The following is a 26686-nucleotide window of genomic DNA, read 5'->3' on the forward strand; positions in this document are numbered from 1 at the left end:
TCTGATCCTTGGCTGCTCTGACAATGGCCAACCATGTACTTCTAGACCACCCTCACCCCTCTAAGGCCTCTAAGGGTGCTACTGCTGGGCTGGGCAGCACCCAGTTTGGTCTCCACTGGCCATGGGTGCCAGACCTCATGTGTCCTGAATCCTTCTGCCTATGCTTTTCCCTGTCTTTAGAAGAGACCAGCTGTGAGGACTTCCAGAATGGGATAAGTCAGATGTGCAGCTTATTTATGAACACTGGCCAATGTTGGGCACCTGTTGTTGTGTGTCACTCTCTGCCCTGGGCCATTGGTGAGGAGGGATAGGCAGCATTGAAGTGTTGATTCATCACAAGGAAACATATCTTTGCCCTTTGGTGTGCCTGAGGCAGGGGAGCCCATGAGTGGGGTCCTGAACACAAAGCTAGGATAAGGTGCTTGAAGTGGAACGTGGTGGGGCAAACAGTTTGCCCAAAAACCTGGAAATAGGAAATAATTGAGCTTCTGAGTAGTTGAGAGGTTGATTCTCATGGACACAAATGACTGGAACCCAATTTAGAGACAGTGAAGGACAAAAAGAGCCTTTATTCGGAAGAGAAGGGAATGTGGTCACAGATGCAGACGCAGAGATCCGGAGAGGATCAAAGAGATTCCACCTACACCTGCCTAAAGAACCCAGAAAACCGCCAGAGGATTAGCAGAAGGGAGTCTCCGGAGTCAAGCGCAGACTAGAGGCCCACGGAAGAGGGTAGGAAGGGCGGCGAGGCGGTGCGCGCTCCACGGACTGGCGGGAGGGAGCCGGGGCGGAGGGGCGGCTCGCCGGCCAAGCAGAACCCCCGAGTCTGGCTGGCAAAAGCCGAGGGGCCGGACGGACTGTGTTCCGAAAGCAAGCGCGACTTAGCGTCTGGGAGGTCATAAGTTAACAGCTCTGCTCGGAAAGCGGGAAGGCTGGAGGACAAAGGGAGGGAGAGCTGCTGAGGCCCCGGACGGCAGAGCTCAGCTAGGCGGGGAACAAAGGCGCCAGCGCCATCTCCCCCGCCCATCCCCCAGCCAAAATCCCAAAGGGAACCAGTTCCTGCCAGGGAACTTGCTCGCTCCGCGCAAACACCCAACTCTGTGCTTCTGCGGAGCCAAACCTCCGGCAGTGGATCTGACTCCCTCCCGCTGCCACAGGGCTCCTCCTGAAGTGGATCACCTAAGGAGAAGCGAGCTAAGCCTGCCCCTCCAGCCCCCGTGCACCTTGCCTACCCACCCCAGCTAATACGCCAGATCCCCAGCAACACAAGCCTGGCAGTGTGCAAGTAGCCCAGACGGGACACGCCACCCCACAGTGAATCCCGCCCCTAGGAGAGGGGAAGAGAAGGCACACACCAGTCTGACTGTGGCCCCAGCAGTGGGCTGGGGGCAGACATCGGGTCGGACTGCGGCCCCGCCCACTAACTCCAGTTATACACCACAGCACAGGGGAAGTGCCCTGCAGGTCCTCACCACGCCAGGGACTCTCCAAAATGACCAAACGGAAGAATTCCCCTCAGAAGAATCTCCAGGAAATAACAACAGCTAATGAACTGATCAAAAAGGATTTAAATAATATAACAGAAAGTGAATTTAGAATAATAGTCATAAAATTAATTGCTGGGCTTGAAAACAGTATACAGGACAGCAGAGAATCTCTTGCCACAAAGATCGAGGGACTAAGGAACAGTCACGAGGAGTTGAAAAACGCTTTAAACGAATTGCAAAACAAAATGGAATCCACGATGGCTCGGCTTGAAGAGGCAGAGGAGAGAATAGGTGAACTAGAAGATAAAGTTATGGAGAAAGAGGAAGCTGAAAGAAAGAGGGATAAAAAAATCCAGGAGTATGAGGCGAAAATTAGAGAACTAAGTGATACACTAAAAAAAAATAATATACGCATAATTGGTATCCCAGAGGAGGAAGAGAGAGGGAAGGGTGCTGAAGGGGTACTTGAACAAATTATAGCTGAGAACTTCCCTGAACTGGGGAAGGAAAAAGGCATTGAAATCCAAGAGGCACAGAGAACTCCCTTCAGACGTAACTTGAATCGATCTTCTGCACGACATATCATAGTGAAACTGGCAAAATACAAGGATAAAGAGAAAATTCTGAAAGCAGCAAGGGATAAACGTGCCCTCACATATAAAGGGAGACCTATAAGACTCGTGACTGATCTCTCCTTTGAAACTTGGCAGGCCAGAAAGGCTTGGCACGATATCTACAGTGTGCTAAACAGAAAAAATATGCAGCCGAGAATCCTTTATCCAGCAAGTCTGTCATTTAGAATAGAAGGAGAGATAAAGGTCTTCCCAAACAAACAAAAACTGAAGGAATTTGTCACCACGAAACCAGCCCTACAAGAGATCCTAAGGGGGATCCTGTGAGACAAAGTACCAGAGACATCACTACAAGCATAAAACATACAGACATCACAATGACTCTAAACCCATATCTTTCTATAATAACACTGAATGTAAATGGATTAAATGCGCCAACTAAAAGACATAGGGTATCAGAATGGATAAAAAAACAAGACCCATCTATTTGCTGTCTACAAGAGACTCATTTTAGATCTGAGGACACCTTTAGATTGAGAGTGAGGGGATGGAGAACTATTTATCATGCTCCTGGAAGCCAAAAGAAAGCTGGAGTAGCCATACTTATATCAGACAAACTAGACTTTAAATTAAAGGCTGTAACAAGAGATGAAGAAGGGCATTATATAATAATCACAGGGTCTATCCACCAGGAAGAGCTAACTATTATAAATGTCTATGCGCCAAATACCCGAGCCCCCAGATATATAAAACAATTACTCATAAACATGAGCAACCTCATTGATAAGAATGTGGTCATTGCAGGGGACTTTAACACCCCACTTACAGAAATGGATAGATCATCTAGACACACAGTCAATAAAGAAACAAGGGCCCTGAATGATACATTGGATCAGATGGACTTGACAGATATATTTAGAACTCTGCATCCCAAAGCAACAGAATATACTTTCTTCTCGAGTGCACATGGAACATTCTCCAAGATAGATCATATACTGGGTCACAAAACAGCCCTTCATAAGTTTACAAGAATTGAAATTATACCATGCATACTTTCAGACCACAATGCTATGAAGCTTGAAATCAACCACAGGAAAAAGTCTGGAAAACCTCCAAAAGCATGGAGGTTAAAGAACACCCTACTAACGAATGAGTGGGTCAACCAGGCAATTAGAGAAGAAATTAAAACATATATGGAAACAAACGAAAATGAAAATACAACAATCCAAACGCTCTGGGATGCAGCGAAGGCAGTCCTGAGAGGAAAATACATTGCAATCCAGGCCTATCTCAAGAAACAAGAAAAATCCCAAATACAAAATCTAACAGCACACCTAAAGGAAATAGAAGCAGAACAGCAAAGGCAGCCTAAACCCAGCAGAAGAAGAGAAATCATAAAGATCAGAGCAGAAATAAACAATATAGAATCTAAAAAAACTGTAGAGCAGATCAACGAAACCAAGAGTTGGTTTTTTGAAAAAATAAACAAAATTGACAAACCTCTAGCCAGGCTTCTCAAAAAGAAAAGGGAGATGACCCAAATAGATAAAATCATGAATGAAAATGGAATGATTACAACCAATCCCTCAGAGATACAAACAATTATCAGGGAATACTATGAAAAATTATATGCCAGCAAATTGGACAACCTGGAAGAAATGGACAAATTTCTAAACACCCACACTCTTCCAAAACTCAATCAGGAGGAAATAGAAAGCTTGAACAGACCCATAACCAGCGAAGAAATTGAATCGGTTATCAAAAATCTCCCAACAAATAAGAGTCCAGGACCAGATGGCTTCCCAGGGGAGTTCTACCAGACATTTAAAGCAGAGATAATACCTATCCTTCTCAAGCTATTCCAAGAAATAGAAAGGGAAGGAAAACTTCCAGACTCATTCTATGAAGCCAGTATTACTTTGATTCCTAAACCAGACAGAGACCCAGTAAAAAAAGAGAACTACAGGCCAATATCCCTGATGAATATGGATGCAAAAATTCTTAATAAGATACTAGCTAATCGAATTCAACAGCATATAAAAAGAATTATTCACCATGATCAAGTGGGATTCATTCCTGGGATGCAGGGCTGGTTCAACATTCGCAAATCGATCAACGTGATACATCACATTAACAAAAAAAAAGAGAAGAACCATATGATCCTGTCAATCGATGCAGAAAAGGCCTTTGACAAAATCCAGCACCCTTTCTTAATAAAAACCCTTGAGAAAGTCGGGATAGAAGGAACATACTTAAAGATCATAAAGGCCATTTATGAAAAGCCCACAGCTAACATCATCCTCAACGGGGAAAAACTGAGAGCTTTTTCCCTGAGATCAGGAACACGACAGGGATGCCCACTGTCACCGCTGCTGTTTAATATAGTGCTGGAAGTTCTAGCATCAGCAATCAGACAACAAAAGGAAATCAAAGGCATCAAAATTGGCAAAGATGAAGTCAAGCTTTCGCTTTTTGCAGATGACATGATATTATACATGGAAAATCCGATAGACTCCACCAAAAGTCTGCTAGAACTGATCCATGAATTCAGCAAAGTTGCAGGATACAAAATCAATGTGCAGAAATCAGTTGCATTCTTATACACTAACAATGAAGCAACAGAAAGACAAATGAAGAAACTGATCCCATTCACAATTGCACCAAGAAGCATAAAATACCTAGGAATGAATCTAACCAAAGATGTAAAAGATCTGTATGCTGAAAACTATAGAAAGCTTATGCAGGTAATTGAAGAAGATATAAAGAAATGGAAAGACATTCCCTGCTCATGGATTGGAAGAATAAATATTGTCAAAATGTCAATACTACCCAAAGCTATCTACACATTCAATGCAATCCCAATCAAAATTGCACCAGCATTCTTCTCGAAACTAGAACAAGCAATCCTAAAATTCATATGGAACCACAAAAGGCCCCGAATAGCCAAAGTAATTTTGAAGAAGAAGACCAAAGCAGGAGGCATCACAATCCCAGACTTTAGCCTCTACTACAAAGCTGTCATCATCAAGACAGCATGGTATTGGCATAAAAACAGACACATAGACCAATGGAATAGAATAGAAACCCCAGAACTAGACCCACAAACGTATGGCCAACTCATCTTTGACAAAGCAGGAAAGAACATCCAATGGAAAAAAGACAGTCTATTTAACAAATGGTGCTGGGAGAACTGGACAGCAACATGCAGAAGGTTGAAACTAGACCACTTTCTCACCCCATTCACAAAAATAAACTCAAAATGGATAAAGGACCTGAATGTGAGACAGGAAACCATCAAAACCTTAGAGGAGAAAGCAGGAAAAGACCTCTCTGACCTCAGCCGTAGCAATCTCTTACTTGGCACATCCCCAAAGGCAAGGGAATTAAAAGCAAAAGTGAATTACTGGGACCTTATGAAGATAAAAAGCTTCTGCACAGCAAAGGAAACAACCAACAAAACTAAAAGGCAAGCAACGGAATGGGAAAAGATATTTGCAAATGACACATCGGACAAAGGGCTAGTATCCAAAATCTATAAAGAGCTCATCAAACTCCACACCCGAAAAACAAATAACCCAGTGAAGAAATGGGCAGAAAACATGAATAGACACTTCTCTAAAGAAGACATCCGGATGGCCAACAGGCACATGAAAAGATGTTCAACGTCGCTCCTTATCAGGGAAATACAAATCAAAACCACACTCAGATACCACCTCACGCCAGTCAGAGTGGCCAAAATGAAGAAATCAGGAGACTATAGATGCTGGAGAGGATGTGGAGAAACAGGAACCCTCTTGCACTGTTGGTGGGAATGCAAATTGGTGCAGCCGCTCTGGAAAGCAGTGTGGAGGTTCCTCAGAAAATTAAAAATAGACCTACCCTATGACCCAGCAATAGCACTGCTAGGAATTTATCCAAGGGATACAGGAGTACTGATGCATAGGGGCACCTGTACCCCAATGTTTATAGCGGCACTCTCAACAATAGCCAAATTATGGAAAGAGCCTAAATGTCCATCAACTGATGAATGGATAAAGAAATTGTGGTTTATATACACAATGGAATACTACGTGGCAATGAGAAAAAATGAAATATGGCCTTTTGTAGCAACATGGATGGAACTGGAGAGTGTGATGCTAAGTGAAATAAGCCATACAGAGAAAGACAGATACCATATGGTTTCACTCTTATGTGGATCCTGAGAAACATAACAGAAACCCATGGGGGAGGGGAAGGAAAAAAAAAAAAAAAAAAAAAAAAAAAAAAGAGGTTAGAGTGGGAGAGAGCCAAAGCATTAGAGACTGTTAAAAACTGAGAACAAACTGAGGGTTGATGGGGGGTGGGAGGGAGGGCAGGGTGGGAGGGAGGGCAGGGTGGGTGATGGGTATTGAGGAGGGCACCTTTTGGGATGAGCACTGGGTGTTGTATGGAAACCAATTTGACAGAAAATTTCATATATTAAAAAATAAAATAAAAATAAAATTAAAAAAAAAAAAAAAAAAAAAAAGAGACAGTGAAGGACCAAAGAGAAGTTGAGCACCCTTAGAACTGAATGGGCCCCTGTATTTGTGGCACAGAGCCACCATTCAGGACCATGGAGAGAAGCCAGGAATAGCAGAGTGGTGATGTCAATGCATGGAGGTGGCACTCTCCTGCCTGACTCCAGGACAAGCAGGGAGAAAGGGCTGGCTGTCCCAAGCACTAGGGGAGGCATAAATTTGTGCATAGGTGGGGTTTTGCATTTAGAACAGAGAGACCTGAATAGGTTCAAAGTGGAAGGAAGCAAGTCCATTGGGAGAGACCCTGGCAGGTGGCAGAGAGATACAGGGCTGCTGGGCAGGGGGGCTCTGGAGAAGTTGCTGCCCGCTGGGGAGGGTAAGACCTCTGCCTCCTCCGTGATAGGGGACTCAGAGCCCAGATGTGAGAAGCTGTGAGAGGGCCCAGGTAGGGTCTCCATGGTCGTCTCTGGAGAGTGAACAAAGTAACATCTCCCCCAAGCCAGGGTTCAGGAGTGGGAGCGAGGCCTAGGGGAGTGGAAATGAGGTGAAATAAGGGTAAGGGGGCAAGATGTGCAGCTGGGAAGACAGCTCACACTCAGATCAGGGCCCTAAAGCTGCCAGCTCCCAACCCCCATAGGACCTTGACTGGAACTGGGCTCAGTCTGGGATTGGCCTTCCTAAACATGCCCCACTGCCTAGGAGTTGAGGAGGCTTGTGGCAGAGAGCCTGGGAAGGACCTCATGCAGAGAGAATCCAGGAGGGGACACTAGAGCCTGATATGTGTGACTCTTGAGGGTCTGCAGAGAATGTGGGAGCATGGATGGGACCCTGCTTAATGCTTTCTGAGCCCTTTCTGCTAAGAGAGAGTAGGCTGAGGAGACAGAGTTGAAAGGGGGCTTGTTCTGGGTACTAGAAAAGCCAGGGGCCCAGAGGCTAGGAAGCCCCCAGGGTTGATGGCGAGGAGGGTGACGACAGGAAAGAGATGGAGGGGATCCAAGGGGTTGAGACAGGTGTTAAAGAGTAAGAAGGACTGCTAGGGGACAAGGAGCTGGTGTCCCCTCCGTGGACATAGCTGGGAGCAGGGTTAGAGGGGCAACACTCCCTGGGGAGAGCCTACTTGGGCAAGAAAAAGCCTGGGGGCTCCTGGGCCAGACACTGAGAAGGGGTGGAAGAAAATCTTCTGGTATGTGGTGAGGGAGGGAGAGGGCTTCTGCTGAGTGGAGCAGCACCTGGTTTGGCCTCCACTGGCCATGGGTGCCAGGCCTCACCTCCTGGGCTTGGCAGGGCTAGATCACACCTGTATTAGGCACTAGTGTCCCCTCCTGGATTCTCTCTGCATGAGGTCCCTCCCAGGAACCCCACCACAGGCCTCCTCAAATCCTAGGCAGTGGGGCATGTTTAGGAAAGCCAACCCCAGGCTGATCCCAGCTCTAATCAAGGCTCTCAGGTCTCACCCCACAGAAACACCTCCACTCCCCACAGTGAGAACCCCTCTCAGGGTCCCAGTTCTCCTAGCCTTGCTGTGCTAACTCGGCCTGTCACATGGGATTAGCCTGAATCTAGGGCCCCAGTCCCACCCGTGAAATCCCCCTTAACAGCAGCCACCTGGCCACATATCCTTGGCATACAGGGGAGCACTGCCCCTCCATGGGTAGCCCTCAAGGCACTTCCCCAGCTTTTGTCCTTTTCCTTCAGGAGTATGTGAACCCAGGAGCCCTAGTTCTCTCATTAAGGAGCTTTCTCCTTCCTTTGGTGCCAATCCATAAGGGGAAGAGGCTTGGGGCAGGTGCAAGTCAATCTCAGGATTCTGTGACAGGGGAAGATGGGATAGGACAGGGCTATCATCTGGATGACCTTTTCCAAACTCAGCCTTACCTGCTGAAGGAAGAGTGTGCCTTCCCAAAGGGCCCAGTAGGTGCTAGAAGCCCTTCCAGTTACACTGTGAGTACAGATTCACAGTGGCACATCCATGGGTGTGCCCCACATTCACCATGGATGATCAAGGCAGGGCTCTTGAGGGTCCCCAGGTAGTGTGCCTGAAACAGTGGTGAGTGCAGAGAAAGCCAGGCCATACCCATGGGAGTAACAAAGCAGCCTCCCCCCACGCCATACTCACCAGATGGGGGACAGAGAAGGCCTGAGCAAGACCTGTCCATATCAAGGACACAGAGCATAAGGTCACGACCAGGCTACTTGACTGGTGCCCTGTCCTGACTAGGCAAGTCTGCACAGTGCACAGTGGCTCCAGGACGGCTTGGGCTGCTTGTAAATTCAACCCCAAATTATACCTCAAACTCTTTTCTAATTTTTTTAAGGGGGAAAGTAGGAAACATTCTTAAAGACCTTAAGAATCTAGAGCCTTCAGGAGAGACAAACATAAAGTATGCATTTATGGAGGTACCGAATCTAGAGCTCTGAGGATCTCTGCTTTCTGGAGTTCTTAGAGTATCCTGGGTCCTCCCACTGCCCCCGCCAACACTCCTTCATTTCCTAGCAGTCAAATGAGCAGATTAATAATCAGTGGCACAAAGGTAAGCTTCCTGGTGACTTCATTACAGGCAGGTGTGGGGACAGAGCCAGGCCTGGGCCTCAGCAAGGTGCAGACCCTCCTCAGCCCCTTCCTACCGCTGACTCTTGGAGCATAGAGCTTGGCTTCTCTGTGCCACAGGTTCCTCCTCTGTGCAGTGAGGATGAAAACCACCCCCAGTGATGAGTCTCAGAACCACATGGGATCATGTGTGTACCATCTAGGCTCTTGGTAACTGTGAGGTGCTTGACCAACACTTGGACTGCCGGAACAAGAAAAGCCAAGGGAACCAGGAGCAGACAGGATTCTGTTTTCAGAAAAAAAGAGCTGGATTTCCCCCTTGCCCACACTTTGTCTCCATCACATCTCTGGCCCTGGTGCCTTTTCCCTGTGGTTCCTTCCCTTTGGTTGATGTCGTCCTGTGACTGTGCCTCCAACACTGGAAACGGCTGTGCTCTGCCCGGAATCATGTTCATCTAGGTTAGGGCCCCAGACCTTGCCAGGAAAGAAGCATGGGCCTGGTGGGGAAAGGCACTGAGCTGGGCACGGCATCCTCAGCCCGAGAGCCTCTGACCTCACCTTCTGGATCCCTGGGCCTACGGATACAGCAGGTCTTTCTGTACGTGCTTGCCTGAGCCAGAGCCCCACCTTCCACCGAGCTGCAGGACACCTTGTACAATCGAGTCTGGCTGTCACTCCCTTTGCTCATCTAAAACGCTGACGCTTGTCCAGTGAAGTCAATAGAGTTGCCTTTCAGGGCAAAGGTTGTGCGTCTGGTCGTAGTGACAGTTCAGTAGGAAGGGCCATTCAGGAAGGACAGTTCAGTAGTAGGAGCAGGGCTCAGTGCCGTCTATAATGTGGTTCCTGTCTAAGGCCCCTCCTCCCTCCAGGACTGGGCTTCTAGTCCTCTAGGCCCTTCTGATAGTGGGTGCTTGGGTCGGGTGCCTGTCCTCTGGAGGATGAGGTGTGAGGAGAAGTGCTGTGGACCCAGAAGCCTGCAGAGTGTCACTTGGGTGCCTTTACTGACCAGACCACTCTCTGCCTCCTCTGCAGCCCCATGCCTAGGCTGATTATCGCTACGACCACCACACCACTATCAACAACATCACTTCAGAAGACTAAGATCCAAGTGAGTCCCGCCAATCATTACCAGTATTTTGTTGCATATATTTGGGTATTTTGTACTGAAAGCCTTATTTCTCTTAGGTTAGAAAAGCTATGAGAAAGCAGTCCCTAGTTTACTTTGTGGCATTCGATGAATATGACAGAAACCAGGTAATTCTGAATAGGTAACCAGAGGATGCTTCTCTAACCCACCCCTAGTGTCTGGGCAGCTGGTAGCCACTCCACACCCATGTGCAGGTGTAAGGGCTTTTCCTTCCTTAATGGTGGGCTGCTGGCCAAGGTCAGGGTCTGGCCCTTGGAGTCTAACATGGCATAAGACAAGCCACTGTCTAGTATCTTGCTCTCTCGCTCTCTCTCTCTCTCTCTCGCTCTCTCTCTCCATCAATTCATATTAATTTTTGTCACATTTTAAGGTAAATTACATGTATCAGCCTACTCTGCTACCAAACCCTTCATATGCATATCTTGAACTAGGGACCTATATTTGTTAAGAGTTATTTTTATGAAATAGGACAAACGTAAGTGTATCATTTGATGAGTTCTGACAAATGTGCACAACCGATGTGTGACTACACCCCCATGAAAACACAGACCATTACACTTGCTTCTAGAAAATTCACTCTATACCCTTGTTTGGCAAAACTTCCTCCTGAAACCTAAAGGCACTTAATGTTCTGATTGTCCATCCATTGGCTGCTCTATAAAAACCTCTCTTTAATGGGTCCATGTGGTATCAACACTGTGTTTTGTTGATGCACTTAGCATGGTGATTTGGAGATTTATCCCTCCTGTGTGTTTGCTGGGTATACTCGAGGCTTTTTCACCCACTGTGGCAGGTTGTGGCTGGCACGTTGTCATTCTTTTTCCTCCACGTGGTGGCCCAGAGAGATGGCCCTAATATGTGCCATCATTGATGTGTCCTGTCTGCAAAGAACCCCAATATCCAGGGCACATCAGTGGGGGCACATAGTAGGACACAGGGCAGAAGAAGACTTTCTTCTGAGATCTGGTGGACAGGTCCCACAGGGTGGCCAAGAGACTCACTGTGTGCAGAGGGTAGAGTGGACTGTGGGGCAGTAGGACCCAAAGGGCGAAGGCAGGACCCACTATGCAGCACAAAGACAATTTTCACCAACGAGGATAGCTACTGTCCCTCTATGATGATAAAGTTCCCCTTTTTCTACTACTACTGCCTCCCAGAGATAACTACCATATATAGTTGATAGTATAGATGGACATAGCTATCTAAATGTGATTTTCAAGGTAATTTTACATTAATGGGATCATGCAGTTCATAACATTTTCCACCCGTCTGCACATACTCCATTACATGGATGGAGGAAACTTCTTTCATTAGTCTCCCCTGGTCGATATTGTGGTGGTTCCTAATATGTGGCTACAGCAGGCTGTGCACATCCTGAGGCTCACCTCTCTGTGGGCATGGGTCAGGATTCCCCGGATCAATTCCAGAAGTAGAATTGTGGTATTAAGAGGACACACAGCTTAAACGTTGGTCAGTAGAGTCGAATTTCTCCCAAAGAGCCTATGCTGGGCAACAGATGGTGTTCCCAGAGCCCAACCCTCCCAAGACAGGTCACTTCCACCCGGTGCCCTTGTCAGTCTCATGGTTGGTTGGTTGTCCTTCCTCACTGCTTGGCTTCCTCCTGACCTTGTCAGTGGGCTGCCTGCCTTCCCAGCTCCTCTCTCTGGAGCCCAGGAGGCCTGATGTAGAACTCTTCCTCCAGAAAGAAAGCTCTCATAAAGAAGGATCGGTTTCCCTGCCAGGGACTGGATGGTCCCTGTGCCACCTGAGAGCGGGTACACAGTGGGAGTCTACCTAGGAGACACAGCTCCCTGAAAGCCAATGTTCATCCATCCTTGGCTTCATTCTCCTCCTGTGTGTGTTACTGTTGGAGGAATTGGGCGAGGGGTGTTGGAGCAGAAGGAGAAGCTACTAGACAAAGCAAAATCCTTTAACTCCACATGTCTTTTGCTCGAAAGTCTGACACCATCACCCTGCTTCCATGTACCGACACTTGCCAGAGTGAAAAGACCCTCTGAGAGCAGCAGTGCCTGGGGACACAGGGGGTGCTGCTGTGGAGGAGAAGTGGTGACTGAGCAGGGCCTGAAGGCTGCAGGGAGTGCACGGTGGGAAAGGGGTCACAGGCATATGGACAGCATGTGCTCTTCCCGAGAAGTGCAGGCGCTGCAGGGCCATCCCTCTGAAGCAGCCTCATGATAGCTGCTCAGAACTAAGACAAGAGCAAAGGGGGCAGAAGTGGGTCCTGGAATGGGTACTTGAAGTCAGATCCTGGCCCTGTACCTGCCAGAGGTCTGGAGGAGGCCACCTGCCCTCTCTTAGCCTCAGGTTCCCTCTCTGTAAGCTTGGGTAGGAATACCTAGCTCATGGGTATTAGAGGTTAAGGAAAGTGTGGATCGGCCCATAGTATACGCTCAGTTAGTGAGGAGTGTCATTTTGGATGAACACCAGTGTTACATGGCTTGGCCTGGCACAGATTTGCCCACTTCTGGTTCCTTCTGCCTGTGTGCTTGTGGCAGGAAGGCTCTACTCACTATTTTTGCCTTCTCTGGAGCCTGATCTGTCCACATGCAACCAGCTGACTGTTCCCTTCTCTGTCTGTATCTAATTACAGTGTGGGCTGTCAATTTACAGTTCTGTCTTGCAAGGAAATGCTTCTTTGCAATAAAAAATCCTGGAATATAGATTGCAGATGACACTTCCTTGAGACTGAGAGCCAAAGCTCTGCTCAGGGTGGCCCTAGCCAGGCTGGCGAAAGGGTGCGCAGGAGATAAGCCCAACTGCTCCTTCCTGGCCAATCACAGAGCCCCGTGTCATGGTGGGAAGGGTCCTTATGAAGTGTGAGCCTTGAGCAGGCAGCCTGGCACAACTGAGTTCAAAGCAGCATTGTACTGTTGGTTACTGTGTGTGGGAGAGGACGTGTCACTTACAGACATCAAGCCTCCACTGGGTGGACCACTGCCATCAGTGCCCTCAGGGGCCAGGCTGGTGCCGTGAGCAGGAGGCATGTGTCAGGCCAAGCCAAGGATGGTTGATTGCATGTGGGGTGTAGTGCAGTAAGGCAGGCACTGGCCCCTGAGGAGCTCCCCTGATGTGAACAGGGCCCAGACAATGGTTGACATGCAGAAATATGAACCCACCATTTCCAGGTGTTCCCATTGTTGAAGAATGCTAGTGATCTGGGTTATTAGGGAAAATGTGAAGGCTTTAAGTGTTGATACCCATTTTTGGAAGACACTTGAATGCCTAACAAACCACAACAGCAGCCAGCATTGGGCCGCAGGCCCAGAATCTATTTTCTTCAAAGCAGAGAATTTGCAAACACTGCCCTGATCAATGGGAGCTGCAGGGAGACCTGAAGCAGGAGAAATAAGGACAGCCAGGTCCAAGGTTGTGCTATAATAAAGGTTGTGTAAATAAATAAATTGAGCTAGGGCAAACCAAGCTTCCAGGATTGGAATGACCCAGTCTGGGACAGGAGTCAGTGATGGAGGCTAATGACCTTGGGCTTGCAGTTAAAGACCCACATGTTATCCTGGCTAAATCCTTAGGGATCCAGTCTACCAGCTGTCTTCTCTATCCCCTGATGTTTGCTTCAGGGGAGGCTCAGCAGCCTGGTGAAGGTCTAGGGTCTAGACCTGCACCTCACATATTAGTGTCTCCACACTGAAAGAGGAAGTGCTTGTTGAATCCCGGGTGGGTTGTGTGTAGTCCATGAAGCCTCAGGCAAAGGCAGGGGAAGAGCAATCATGTGAGACTTCCAGAACCACAGCTAAGACAGAACCTACCTTTACTTTATCTTTACTTTAACTTATCTTTACTTCTGTGCAGGGTCCTGGGCTCTTTGTCTGCCTCATCTGAGTCCCAGCCCTGCTCCTGGGGTCTCCAGCTTCATTGTCCTCGGTCTTCTCTCATTAATGTGGGAGACCCCATGGAGAGGACTGTCTGCACCCTTCAGTGTGTACTTGGGCATTTCAGGGTCAGAAACTTATGGCTGGAATTGCCCCTATGCAAGACTGAGGCTGAATGCCTTTAATGCTGTCCCACTGTCAGGAGTGGAGAGTGGCCCTGAATACTCAAGGCCCCTTTTCACTCAGAATGGACCCTCAGAGTGAGACTGGGTGAAGATCGGGCCCCAGGGAGTCCCGCATCTAGGTTTCGACATGTTTGCTTTCTCACAGGAGTCACTGGGAAGAATCAGAGGGAAGGCAGCCCTCAGTGCTACCTCACAAGATCTTTGGATGTTTTCTTTGCAGAACCACATATGCACAATTTTTCGTAATTGGCGTGGATCTAACCAATAATAAACAACTTCTTTGCAAATATGTTAAGAACAACATCACTGTATTCAGTAAGTATACCCCTTGGTGTCTCCAAGTGACAAATGCCCTACAAAAGGCTGCCTTCCCCTCCGCCACCTGGGCCTTCAATGCCCTTGCTGGCCATTCACTGTGGGCACTGTGAAGATAGATCAGCGTGGACACATAGAAGGAGGGACCTGACTGGGAAGCCTGGTCACCTACACCTCAAAGCTGGGAAGTCATCAACCCCCAACACCACAAGAGCCTCTCAGAGCAGGGCTTTAACCCCTGCCAAGAATGGCTGTGCTGTGCTGGGTTTGCCCCAGAGCTGTATTCCCCCTCCCTTGGCTCAGCTCTTACTCACCTTGAGAGACAAGGACCCAAATCCATTGAGTCTGCTGAAGAGAAACACAGGCAGCCCTAGGGCTTCGAGTCTGGGCCAGGTTCACTGGTAGCCTCCCAGGAGAATGTGTGCATCTAGGATTGAGAGAGGATGCCAGTTGCCAGAACAGGACCCTGGAATCCTGGCACAGGCACACATCACATGTGTGACCTTGACCAAACGAGGGTTCTGTTCTCAACCTCTTTTTCCTCTACTGTAAAATGAAGCCAATGTGGTAGCTGGGCTGACTAAGTCATATCACGTATGTAGGCCTATAATTGGGAAATGCTCAGGCATCAGGTGTTCTTCCATGGTGGGTGAGCGGTCAGAGGAAGCACACAGTTGGGCAGACAGATGTGCCCTCAGCACTGAGGTGGGTGTGATTCTCCCCAGAGAGCGGGGTGATACAGTAGGACTATCTCCCACTGAGCCCCCAGTGCATCCAGTGGACCTAATGAGATTATATGCAGTGAAGTCTTACTGCAAGGCCATCTGGTAAACCCATAGCAAATCCTCTCCCCCAGAGCATCTCTAGCCCCTCTCCTTTCCGTGGGTCCACAGAACGGGGCAGGGAACTGTTGTTGCCACATTTCCACACTTGCAGTGTGTAGATGTCCTCAGGAAATGAGTTTTCTTTGTTCTGTACTTCCTTGGGAGTGGCTTAGGGACTGAGTATGACTTACATGGAGAACTAATGTTGATAGTGCACTCACTACATCAGGTAATGTGCTAAGTACCTTGCATATGCTATCCCCAAAATTCTCAAACAGACCTACTGTCATTTCTCAGTAGAGCTGTGGAATGAGGCACAGGGGCAATTAATGATTTTGCCCAAGGCCAGGAGCCAGTGTAGGAAGAGCCAGAAAGTAGACAGGTGATCTGATTGCCTAGTCTGGGCCTTTGCCTTGCTGAGCTGATAGTTCTTGGGGAACATTAGACACAACCTATCTCCTAGGAAATGTGCACAGATACTTCCCCTGTGGTCTGTGACCGTACTGGTTCCCACTATGGAGGTCACCAGTGTTTCTCTTCAGTGTGGACCTGTGCCAGGGCCTCACGTGGGAGAATCCAACATAAATTCCTGTGCATCTCAGCTGATGGCCAGTCTGAATCCATTCAGAGGCTGGTCGGAAGTGGCCCAGCAAGATTTTTTTTTTATTGCCAAGACCCCTGATGCACTGATGAGGAGTGATTTGATTTTTTTTTCTAATTACATTTTTCTGAGATTTACACATCTGAGAAAACATTTTAGAAAATATAGAGAAGCTTATAGAAAGTGTTAAAATTAACATTTCTTTGTGTTTTATCTTTTCTGTCTTTAGTGTATAATGTTTTTATGTTTTAAGCAATTCTGTAACATGGCAAATTAAGTATTCAATTTAATCAGTTAATAGTGGTTTGAAAACTTTACACTCTGGCAAGCTTCTGAGCCTCAGTATGCTGGCTGCCTGCCATCAGCTATTCTCTGCTGGGAACACCCTACTGGCAAGTAAACTGCATTTCTTAGGGATTTTTTTCCCCACTAACCCCAACCATCCTACCTCGCCGATACAACTCTTTTCCCATAACCATACGTGGCGATTAACTTTTGTTATCATCCCAGTGAAAGGGTCAAACAGTTCAGGAGCTTATACCTAATCTGATGGGTGAGTTAGGGCCAAAGCTCACCCACAAGAAAATGAACCATTCTGAGGGAATATACATAACTTGTGACCAAAGTTCGGGGTGTGAAAAGAGTTAGGTCTCAGGAGAGAGAGGGTGCCACAGCTACAAGAGACACAATTGTTTTGGGCCTCTTGAGTGCCACCTCCCAGCTCCTGCTTAAGCACAAAACAAAACAAAGCCCCTCTCACTTCCTCAGGCTTTGCTATCTCATTAAATGGTACCATCATCCCAGTTGTTCCAGCCAAACCCTGCCCATCAACTGTAGTTCCTCTTTGCTCTCACTCCATATCTAGTCCACCAGCAAGTCCTGCTGCCCCAGTGTCCAAAACATACCTGGATCTGGCCAGCCCCTTGTCAGAGCCATCATTCTTAGAATAAAACCCAAACCCCTTCTGAGGGCCCACAATGCCCTGCACACCTCTCCTCACTCACGTCTTACCTCAGTAAGCTCAGCTAGTTCTGCCCCAGGCCCTTGGCACATGCTGCTCAACAGGTTGGACACTCTTCCCTTGAATATTTCCTCAGATTTCCCCTCACCTGGTTTCACCTCCTGGATCTCCTCCTCAAAGATACTTTATTTTTAATGGAAATTTTCAACAATATACAAAAGTAGCAAAAATGGTATAATGAACTTGACACAGCTTCACCTACTTTCAATAATCAACACTGGCTAGTCTGTTTTTGTTGATGCCTTCATCGTGAATTACTTTGAAGCAAATACCAACCATCGCATCATTGTGGGATGAATGTTTCAGTTCCCCTAAGGGAAACGGTTTCTCTAAAGGACAGGACAGGCCCTTCATTCCTAAGTAGCTGTCCCTTCCCTTCTGTTCTCTATGCCTTCTGTGGCTTATGATTGTCTCATGACTTGTCACTCTCTGCATTTATTTTGTTCTTTGTTAGTTATTTCATTGTCTGTCTCCCTCCCATCCCTCAAACATAGGGCCCTTGAGGGCAGGAACTCAGCCTGCCTTTTCCATTCCAACCAGGCATTGCACAGGGCCTGGTGCATAGCAGGGGCTCAGAGGAAGGCAGCAAAGGGAAGCTCACGTCTACCAGAATGTTGTTAGTCTGCTTGTCAGGGACCAGCTGAGGGGAGATGGATGGATGGACATGCTCATTGACATTATTCTCTTGTGGTTTTCTCTTAGCTAATAAACCTTACCCTCCAAAAGGAGACTCAGTACTTTGCCATGGCCATGAATTTAAGACAGATGGAGAGTAAGTACCCCAGGTTGGGGGTCAGATGGGCATTTTTGCCACCATGAGGTGTACAGAGTGTGGGATGCCATGTCATGGGCAGTACGTGCCTAACTTAGGGAGGACTCAAGGCATCCTGGCCACCTGCCCTGGTGGTGGTCCCCAGAGGCACTCAAGAATTCTCTCAGCCCAGGCTCTGCTGGGAAAGGTAGGATTGAGAGGATGATGTCCCTGGGGATGGTAACTGTGCTCCAGACAGCCATTCAAGAGCCAAGGCGACATGCACTGTAAATAGAAAAGAGTCAGTGTTGGTGATACCAAGCCACCCTCCCTGGAAAGGCATCTGTCTCCATGCAGGGCTCCTTGTGCCTGGACACACTTCAGTGCAGAGGTTGATCTTGTAGGAGTTGGGGTGAGTCCTCCTTACTCATGCCATGTGCCCACTGATGGACCCAATGCCTGATGATCAAAATCATTGCAATATAGAAAGCTACTGGCTACAGCTGAGCCAACTGCAAGAACTATACCTATCTAGATTGGTGGTTACCATATACCTTTTGTACGCTTTAGGACCCTCGTCGTGCAATACAGCCTGGAAAATGGCAAAACATTCAGAGGCAACATGATTTTCGATGGCACCGACTGTGTGAGGGCCAGGGTGGGGCTGCGGCCTCCCTCCTGGACTATCCAGGACCACTGTACGGGAGGAGCAGACACCAAGGGAGGCAAAAGAAGGGGAAATGTCCCAGCCAGTCCGAGCAACTACTTTGTGCAGACAGGCAGCTGGGACAACTTCTCACAGCCAGCTTGGGGCCCTCAGCCCTTCATCGGAAAGCTGTCCACACATCGGGCTTGTGAGGTGTCCTAGGAGCGCTTCCACAAGAGCACCTGCCATGTAGCTTCCTGTCCAGCAGGTGCTACAGAACCTCTGCTGTCTCTCTCTGGGAACCAGGTGTCCCTGAAGGCAAAGGAAAGGGAATGGTTAGAGCTCTAAGCAGAGTCCAGAAATGGTGCTGGGGCTCTGCCACCCCGCCTCGCCCCTTGCCACCTCTGCTGGCCCAAGAATAGTGGTGGGGAGCTCGGGGCTCCATCCTGCATTCCAGCTGGGCAAGTGGGAGAGGCTTGGAGGCAAGTGTTAGGAGCCCGAGTCCAGGACCTCTGGGGCAGGGGTGCTCCAAACCTGGGCCCCAGACACAGGGGATCTGGAGAGCGGGACCCACTGTGGCCCTGTGCAGTCGGGGTGTTTCAGCAGCTGCTGACACAGCTGAACCCACACACGCCCATCCCTGCCCGCAAGCCCAAGCCCACTTGGGGAACACCCCTGTCATTTTGCAGAGGGCATCAGCCTCCCCTCTGCCTCTGCTGCTTTCTCCTGCTCCTCAGCCACCCATCTCTGCTAACTCTCTGACCTCTGCTGGACCTTGCTCTCCGGCACTTGGTGGGAAGCTGCCAGGGCTGTGGGGAGGGCCTGGGACTCAGCTCAGGGACGGGCACGTGGGAAAGAGGGTGCTGCTCCCAGGTGCCCACTTCTCGGAGCTCCACGTCACCCGGACACCTGGGGCGGGGCAGCATGACATGGGCGACAGAGCACATTAGGCACAGGAAGAGGGCTGCCTGGGAGGAGCGATGCCCGTGCCTGATTGCCACCAGCCTAGTGTCCAGTCCCAGCTGGGAGGGTTCCAGCAGCACAGACAGTCCTCTGACTGTGTGTTCGCTTGTGCCAGGACAGGCACTCACCGACCAGCAGACCACACTCAGCCATTTGTCCCTCAGGAGCCTAACTGACAGGCCGCCCTCAGCAGGCACATTTAGGAAAGAACTCAGGAGGAGCCTGAGTTCATGGGCCCCCACCCTGCTTCGCCCTCCTGGGCACAGACTCTGTCCCCTGTAGCTCCCCTGCGTCAGGGAAAGCCGAGCATTTGGTTTAGGGCAGGACTGTACCGCGTGCGGCTGAGGCGTGCAGTGAGGGCTGGCATGTCACACATGGGGATTCCGGTCCTTGTCAGGGCTCTGGGCCAGAGCCTCGGAACGAAGCCAGTGGTGGGCTCTGTGGCCCAGGGCTCCGCAGCGGCTCTTTGAGTGCAGTCTTGTCCTCCAGGCCTTCAGTGCTCCCTGGAGGTGGGGAAATCTGAGGTGAGTGGGAACAGGCGATGTGCAGGTGTAGTGTAAGGTGCTGGGGGGAGGCACCCAGTGAGGGCCATCCAGACCCACCCAGGACTCTGACTTTTGTGCTTTTTTCAGGCCAATACATCGGAGCCCACAGATGCCCCAAAGGAGGAGACTTCAGTCCCCACAGTTGGCACACAGAAGACAACAGTGCCCACAGTTGTCACACAGGAGGCACCAGCACCCATGGCTGTCACAGAAAAGCCTACCCTTGACTACCTATTCCCATTGTTCGTCCCAACCCTGATCATTATCGTGGTGGTGATCTGCTGTCTCTGTTGCTGCAGGAAGGTGAGTGACCCCTGTGAGTGATCCACACGGCCCTATGACACAAACTGTCCCCAGGCCACAAGGTAACCAAGCCCCACTCACCCCATGATCCTGCCAGTGGGCAGGTTCCCAGCAGCTCCCAGTTCATCACATGAGCAAACACAGGCACAGACTGTGTCTACCATTCCTGGGCAGAGACTCAGCTTGCATCTCAGGGACCCCCTGCTTCATGCTTGTTTCCAGAAGTGGCCTATGAGTTGCCCTGTCCTCTGGGGAGAAGTCACCCCAGTACCTAGTGACAAGGGAGGCATCACAGCAGCCAGGCTTCTGAAGGACTCAGGGAGACCAAGCACCAGAAGAGGCCTCTGATGCTGAGGGAAGATTATTACAAAACACAGGTGAACTTTCAGAAAAGGAGCCTTCGATTTCAGAACTTGGTCCCTGCCCAGGCTCTGATGTATGTTGGGCTGCATTTTGTTGATCTCCATCCCTGTCACCCGCCAGGGCAAGAGGTTTGGCCACAATTATATTTTAGTGACTACAGGCTGGGGAGCTTGGAGGAGAGTGTGTTACTTGGCATTGAGCTGTGAGGCAGGCCCGGCCCAGATGAGCACAAAGAGCCAGGGCCGGTGAGCTGTCTGTGGATCCTCAGGGTAGAAGCCTAAAAGAAATCCAGAGGAAGTAGTTATAGCAGGACACTATGTCAGAGGAAGGGGACCGGGCCTGGGTTTGGGTAGGAAAAAGACCCCACTGGCCAGCGCTGTACTGACTGATGGCCCTGTTGCCTGAGGAGGCTGCATCTGCCAGGGGCAAATGAATGCAGCCCGGGCCCCTGAAAACGCTCCCACCCTGACAGCCCTCCTGTCCACTGCATAGCCCTAAGACCAGGGTTTTCCACCAAAGGCAGACCCCGGGACCAAAGGGACGGGAGAGACTTTGTCAGCCTTTGGGGAAAAGGTCATATTTATAAATAAATTGCATTTCCTGGTTTTTACCATATGGGACACTGCCATAGTGTAGGATGCTACTGATGTGTCCTTAAAATCTCCCAATGCACCATTGCTGAGTGGCCACTAAGAGGTGCGGGAGCAACAGATGTTATATGTCTGCACCAGAAGCTCCCAGACAAAACAGCAAAATGTGCTTTCTCTTCCTAGAAGCCAGAGACATGTATACAGACACGTACTCCGGTGATTGTCCTTTCTTGTATGTACCAGGAAGACACTATAAGACGGATAGAGGTGAGAAGGGCCTTTAGGTGGGGCTGAGGGACAAGGGAGGGCAGCCAGTCCATGGTCCCACATGAACCATGACTTGGGTGGAGATGAGCTTTGTGGGCACTACATCGATCACTGGGCACGGGAAAAACTGCAGAGGCCATCCTGATCCCGGGCACCAGGAGAGGGCAAAGACTGTGAGGGCTCTTGCCGTCACCAACACCACTTGGAGCCTGGCACCAGGCTTGGAAGGGGCCCAGGTTTGCAGATGTTGGTGGCTGGCCACAGCCCACCAGTCCCAGGCTGTCTGAGGTTGTCAGCGGCTCCAACAATGGCTTCCATTTTCCTGGCCAGCAGGCAGAGGAGTAAAACACAAGCTCAATCACAAACAGTCTCCCACAGGTCAGAAAAAGAATCGTTTAAGGAAAATTCTGAGCAAAGTTTGTTCCATGAGTCAGCTCAGCAGAGTGAGGGACTAAGCTAACTACATTGTCCTTGGACGCACTGACATGGGGACAAGGGCCTCAAGGAGGAGGAGGCTGTGAGGAAACATCCTCACAGGAAGTGCTAGGGCCGCACCTGGGTGGGAGCTCAGGGCCTGCAGGGGGGCATAAAGACAGGGTGGGGAGGCCCCAGGCGGCCCTGGCTGAGAAAGGAAGAACCCCATATTCTTCCTTTATGGGCTGTGCCCTCCTCCTGGTCCTGCATCTCTGGTGATGCACCGGTTGGAACCATTCTACCTGAAGTCCTGAGGCCACCTGTCCCTAGGTCCAGGGCCTCTTGCCAGTGTCCTCCCTTCCTGTCTCCCCAGCAGCCCCGGGATCAGCCCTCTTCCCCTTCTGCCTCTGGTGTGACCCACTTCGGGTGCTTGTCCCCTTCTCCCAGCTCCTGCCCAGCTCCCTGATGCCCACATCACATTCCCCTGCAAAACCTCTCCTTGTAACCCCGCATGTCCCCCACCTTGGACCCTTCCTCTGAAAGTAGCCCCTGCCTTCTCCTCCTACACCAGAAATACAGACTCATTTCGGATTCCAAAACAATCTGTGACCTACAGTGACACTGCCTGCCCTGAAACACACAAGGCCACCAGGCCCCTGCCCCAGGCGGAGACTACAGGGCGGCCTCGGTGTGTTCCTGGGGACAGAGCCCTCTGGAGCCATCTCAGGCAGAGGGGTCTCTACCCCTCTGGAGGTGACGGCCAGGCCCTGGAGCTTCCTCACAGCTACATCTGCTTTTCAGGGCAAACTGGACACCTTGTGTGACTTTGTGCAAAGCTGCAACCAGATCCCATTGATGTGGTGTCAGCCCAGGAATGCGGTAAGCAGGGGCACAGGGATGTTCCCTGGGCAGGCGCCCTTTTCTCTTTGCCCTTGGCAGCTGAGCTCAGGGACTATGGGTCAGAGAGCCCTGTCCAGGCATCGGCCGGGAGGATGCCCCAGACGAGGAGACGCGGTGCTCATGAGCCTCCCGTGTGGATTCTGGGTGGGGCGCCTGCATTTCCTTGCTGGTCCCCATCAGAAGGACAAGAAGCTTTCTTGGGGAGAGTGTTACCCAGTGCCTCCAAACTTAAGTGAAAGAAGCTGGAGAAGGAGGCAGGCCAGCAAGTTCTCCTGACCCTCAACCATCATCCCTCCCCACCGAGCTCCCCAACCTGTATCTGCTGGATCCACACCCTCATCCTCTGAGACTCTCCTGGGCGGCTCCCTCATGTGCCAGGAATGCTGGAGGGCATGGTGACACCCCCATGTTGTTGACCAACATTGCGTGCTTTTGCCAGCTAGTAGAGTCCCTCCACGTGCCACTGCCTGTGACAGTGGGGAGAAGCCTGCATGTTACAGGTGTCCCCCTTGGAATTTATTAGTTGTGACGGCTAATTGTTAGAGTTCCTCCTATGCCAGCTGCCAGTCTAAGAACTTTCCATAATTTCACATTCAATCCTGCCAGTAACTGTACGTGCAGGTATTACTAATATGCCAGTTTTACCAAGGAGGGACCAAGGCACAGAGAAATCAAGCAACTTGCCCCAGGTCACAGAACCTGGGAGTGGCAGAGCTGGACTTGAACCCCAGGGCCTGCCACCACGCTTCTCACTGCCCTGCCCCCATCAGGTCAGCACTCATGAAACCATAATGGTTTCCCCAAAACCAATGCAGGGCTCAGAATTAGGGCCCATGAAGAGCATGCTCCTGGCTTGCCTGGGACTCATGTCCCTAAGCTTCCCCATGATCAGAACCTCAGACTGGGCCAGGGGCCTGGAGGACATGGTGTCCCCAGTATCTATAGTGAGGGCTGCATTAGTCATTTTCTTAGTTCAGGCAAGCATGACTGTCCCTGGTGGTCAGGTGAGCATTAGGAGTCCTGGGCACGCCTGGGGGTGGGGACCCTGCTGAGGGGACTCATGGATGTGTGCTGACACCCAGCAGGGCCATGTCTGCTGTCAGAGGTTTCAAGGCTCCTCAGGAGACCACTGGGCTCCTGGCTCTGGGTCTGAACAGAACTCGCGGTCCCAGCCATGTTTGCACAGACGCCCATTCTGCATCTGGATCTCCTGGAGCCTCTTCCAGGGCCACAGCCCCATTATGGTCGCTAGCACCACACCGGCCTTGTGCCCTGAACCCACCCAGCCACGTCCACTCCGGGCAGAGGGACAGAGCAAGACATGGAGGGAGGCCCAAGACCAGAGGGAGGACAAGGGAGAGATACCAGAAAGGGCCATCCTACCCCATTGAGGGGAGGGCAGGGGCACTGGGCGCCTTCTGATATGGTCCCTTTCCCAAGACCCTACTGGGAGTGTCATGGATTGTGGGGCACTTGCAGCTGCCCAGCGCTCTGCCAGGCCCCTACCATGCCAGCTCTGGAGTCAGCCCAGTATTCCTTCAAGCTGAGAATGGCAGTGACCCCGTTTGTTTGCTGATGGGAAAACAGTCCTGAGAGGCCAGCAAAGTCACAGAGGCCACCCAGAGAGCAAGTGGCAACACCCAGGGCCATCTAAAGTAACCCCCCTCATCCTGAGCAGAGCTGGGAGCCCATAAGTAGGCCCTTTGGGTGTGGGCTCCCTTCCCACTCCTGGGTCCCTCCCATGTGACTTTGTCCCTCTGACCATCCTCCTGGAGACCCGAGTGTAGCTGTTTTCTTCAGGACCGTCTCTCCCTACGCACATATACAGAATGACCCAACAAGACTCAGTCTACTTTCTTAATCTTGAGTCAAACCCTGGCTCCCATCCGAGGTCCTGATTCTCTTCCTTTGTTGCTTTATCCCAGGGAAGCCCATTAACTCACCAACAGGACCACTGCTAGGTCCGCCAGGAAATTGGGCCAACAGTGGCCAACCTTACCCTCCCCCACTGCACATGGTGCACGGTCACAGAGCTGTGTCCCAGTGTACATACCCTGCGTGTCCCCCACACAACGCCCTGTGCACAGCGTCTCCTTTCCTCCTCACAGCCACCCCGCAGGGACCACACCTGCCAGTGACACAGAGCTTCCCGAGGCCAGACACTGTTCTAAGTGTTTAATACAACTAACTCTTTCATCCCCCCACAATTCCATGGGGAGAAAGCCGAGGCCCCGCACAGTGAAGTCTCCTGCCCAGAAGCCCTAGGGCCCGCATCAGGAGCTGACGCCTCACTGCCAGCCTGGCTCCTTCTCTTCTAGCAAGATGGTCACTTCTCTGCATGTCACAGCTGTGGAAACTGAGTGCTTGAGTTTTAGTGATGGACTCAATGTGACGGGGCTGTGGAGAGGTGCGGCAGGGCAGGTGATGACCCCCGGAAGGTTCACGTACAAGTCTAGGCTCCAACACCCATATCCTGCTGCCAGGGTCATAGGGAAACATCTGGACTCTGTCCACAGAGTCCACAGAGTCCATCGGTCCACAGCGCAGTGTGTTATATATGCAAACAATTGTGAATGTCACTATGTTATTTTGATGGTATGCTGATAACAGACCTCCTTCTAAATATGAGCTCATGTATGTCTGCTGGGAAAGTGTTCTTCCATGGAACAATTAGAACCTGGGTACAGATCGGCCTTATGATGTATTCATGCCAAGGAGCTCCTGAGTCCTCTGTCCTTGCCCATGGCACGGAGGGAGCTCCCTCAGGGAGGGGGGTGTGACAAAGCTGGGACGTAGTTTCCCCTCTCCAGGAAGACTGAACTTGATAGCTGTCTGTCAAGCCAGTGAACTTTGAGAAGATCTCAGATCATAACCTTGGGATTGTGCTGCAGCTGGCTTTCCTGTGCTCTGCAACCCTCTCCTCCCCCTGACCCAAAACTCAAAGACACACACACGCTCACACACACACACACACACACACACAGGCAACCCAAGCATGTGCAAGGACATGCTGACACATGCACACATTCCTCATGAAGTAGCAGGAAACGAGGTAATGGAGCCCATGCCCCAAAGCATGGAGATTCGGGCTAGCAGTCACCCATTTGCCAGTGGATCCAAGGTTAGTCCCTTCACTGTGCAGCACTGAACTGATGTAAACAGTAATTGGTCACTGCCGTAGGTGATCAAATGGTAGGAAGGCAGAGAGGAAGGAGACTCGCCTCCACCCCCAGACCCCTCCACTCAGCCCATGACACTTGCAACACAGTCTCAGGGTCTCTCTGGCCCTCCGCGTTCCCCCTGCCATGTGGGGCCCCTCTTTTCTCCCAGCAGTCCATGGGAAGATGCAGCCTGCAGCTCCCAGAGATGGACTCAGGCGTGGGAGACAGGACGGGCCTCCGCACAGGTGCCCCACAGTCATCCCTTGATGAAATCATAGAGATCCCACAGTGGTTGCTAGGTCTAGATAATCTGTTTATGCTCAGGAGTAAATAAGCAGAAATAAAGGAGCCTGAAATAAAGATAAAGATTCCAATCTGTTCTTAGCAGCAGCACACCCATGCACATGTGTAACGCAAATGTACTGACCTATAATGAAACCACAAACCTTCACTCACTGCTATAACAGAAGATTTGAATATGTGAAAACCTAGACCACATCGTCAGCTTTTCCCAAAGGAGCTCATGGTCTTAGCTCTCTTTTGGTGTAATTGTAATGAACATGCTTAGGGAATTTGATCAAACTCATTTAAAATTCTCCTCTAAAAATAGACATTTAAGAATTTTTGAAAAAGTAAGCAATGCAAGATTTACCTTATCCTATACTAAAACATTAAGCTCCAGCAATTTAAAGAATAAATATAATGATCCTATAGAATAATGGTCTCAATTCAACTA

The 26686-nt window shown here is 50.1% G+C and overlaps 1 protein-coding gene across 1 annotated transcript in view; it reads left to right on the plus strand.

Moving 5' to 3' along the window:
• Positions 1-26686, plus strand: part of LOC132685198 (uncharacterized) — a 52158-nt gene that overhangs the window by 15160 nt on the left and 10312 nt on the right. Inside the window, exons 4-7 of the mRNA XM_078434494.2 lie at positions 10139-10214; positions 20040-20255; positions 21392-21475; positions 22691-22768. Coding sequence (XP_078290620.1) covers positions 10143-10214; positions 20040-20255; positions 21392-21475; positions 22691-22768 — 450 coding nt within the window. The 5' untranslated portion in view covers positions 10139-10142. The remainder of the gene's footprint in view (positions 1-10138; positions 10215-20039; positions 20256-21391; positions 21476-22690; positions 22769-26686) is intronic.

This window comes from Panthera onca, chromosome D2, assembly GCF_046562875.1.
Source record: "Panthera onca isolate mPanOnc1 chromosome D2, mPanOnc1 haplotype 2, whole genome shotgun sequence".
NCBI classification, from domain to species: domain Eukaryota; kingdom Metazoa; phylum Chordata; class Mammalia; order Carnivora; family Felidae; genus Panthera; species Panthera onca.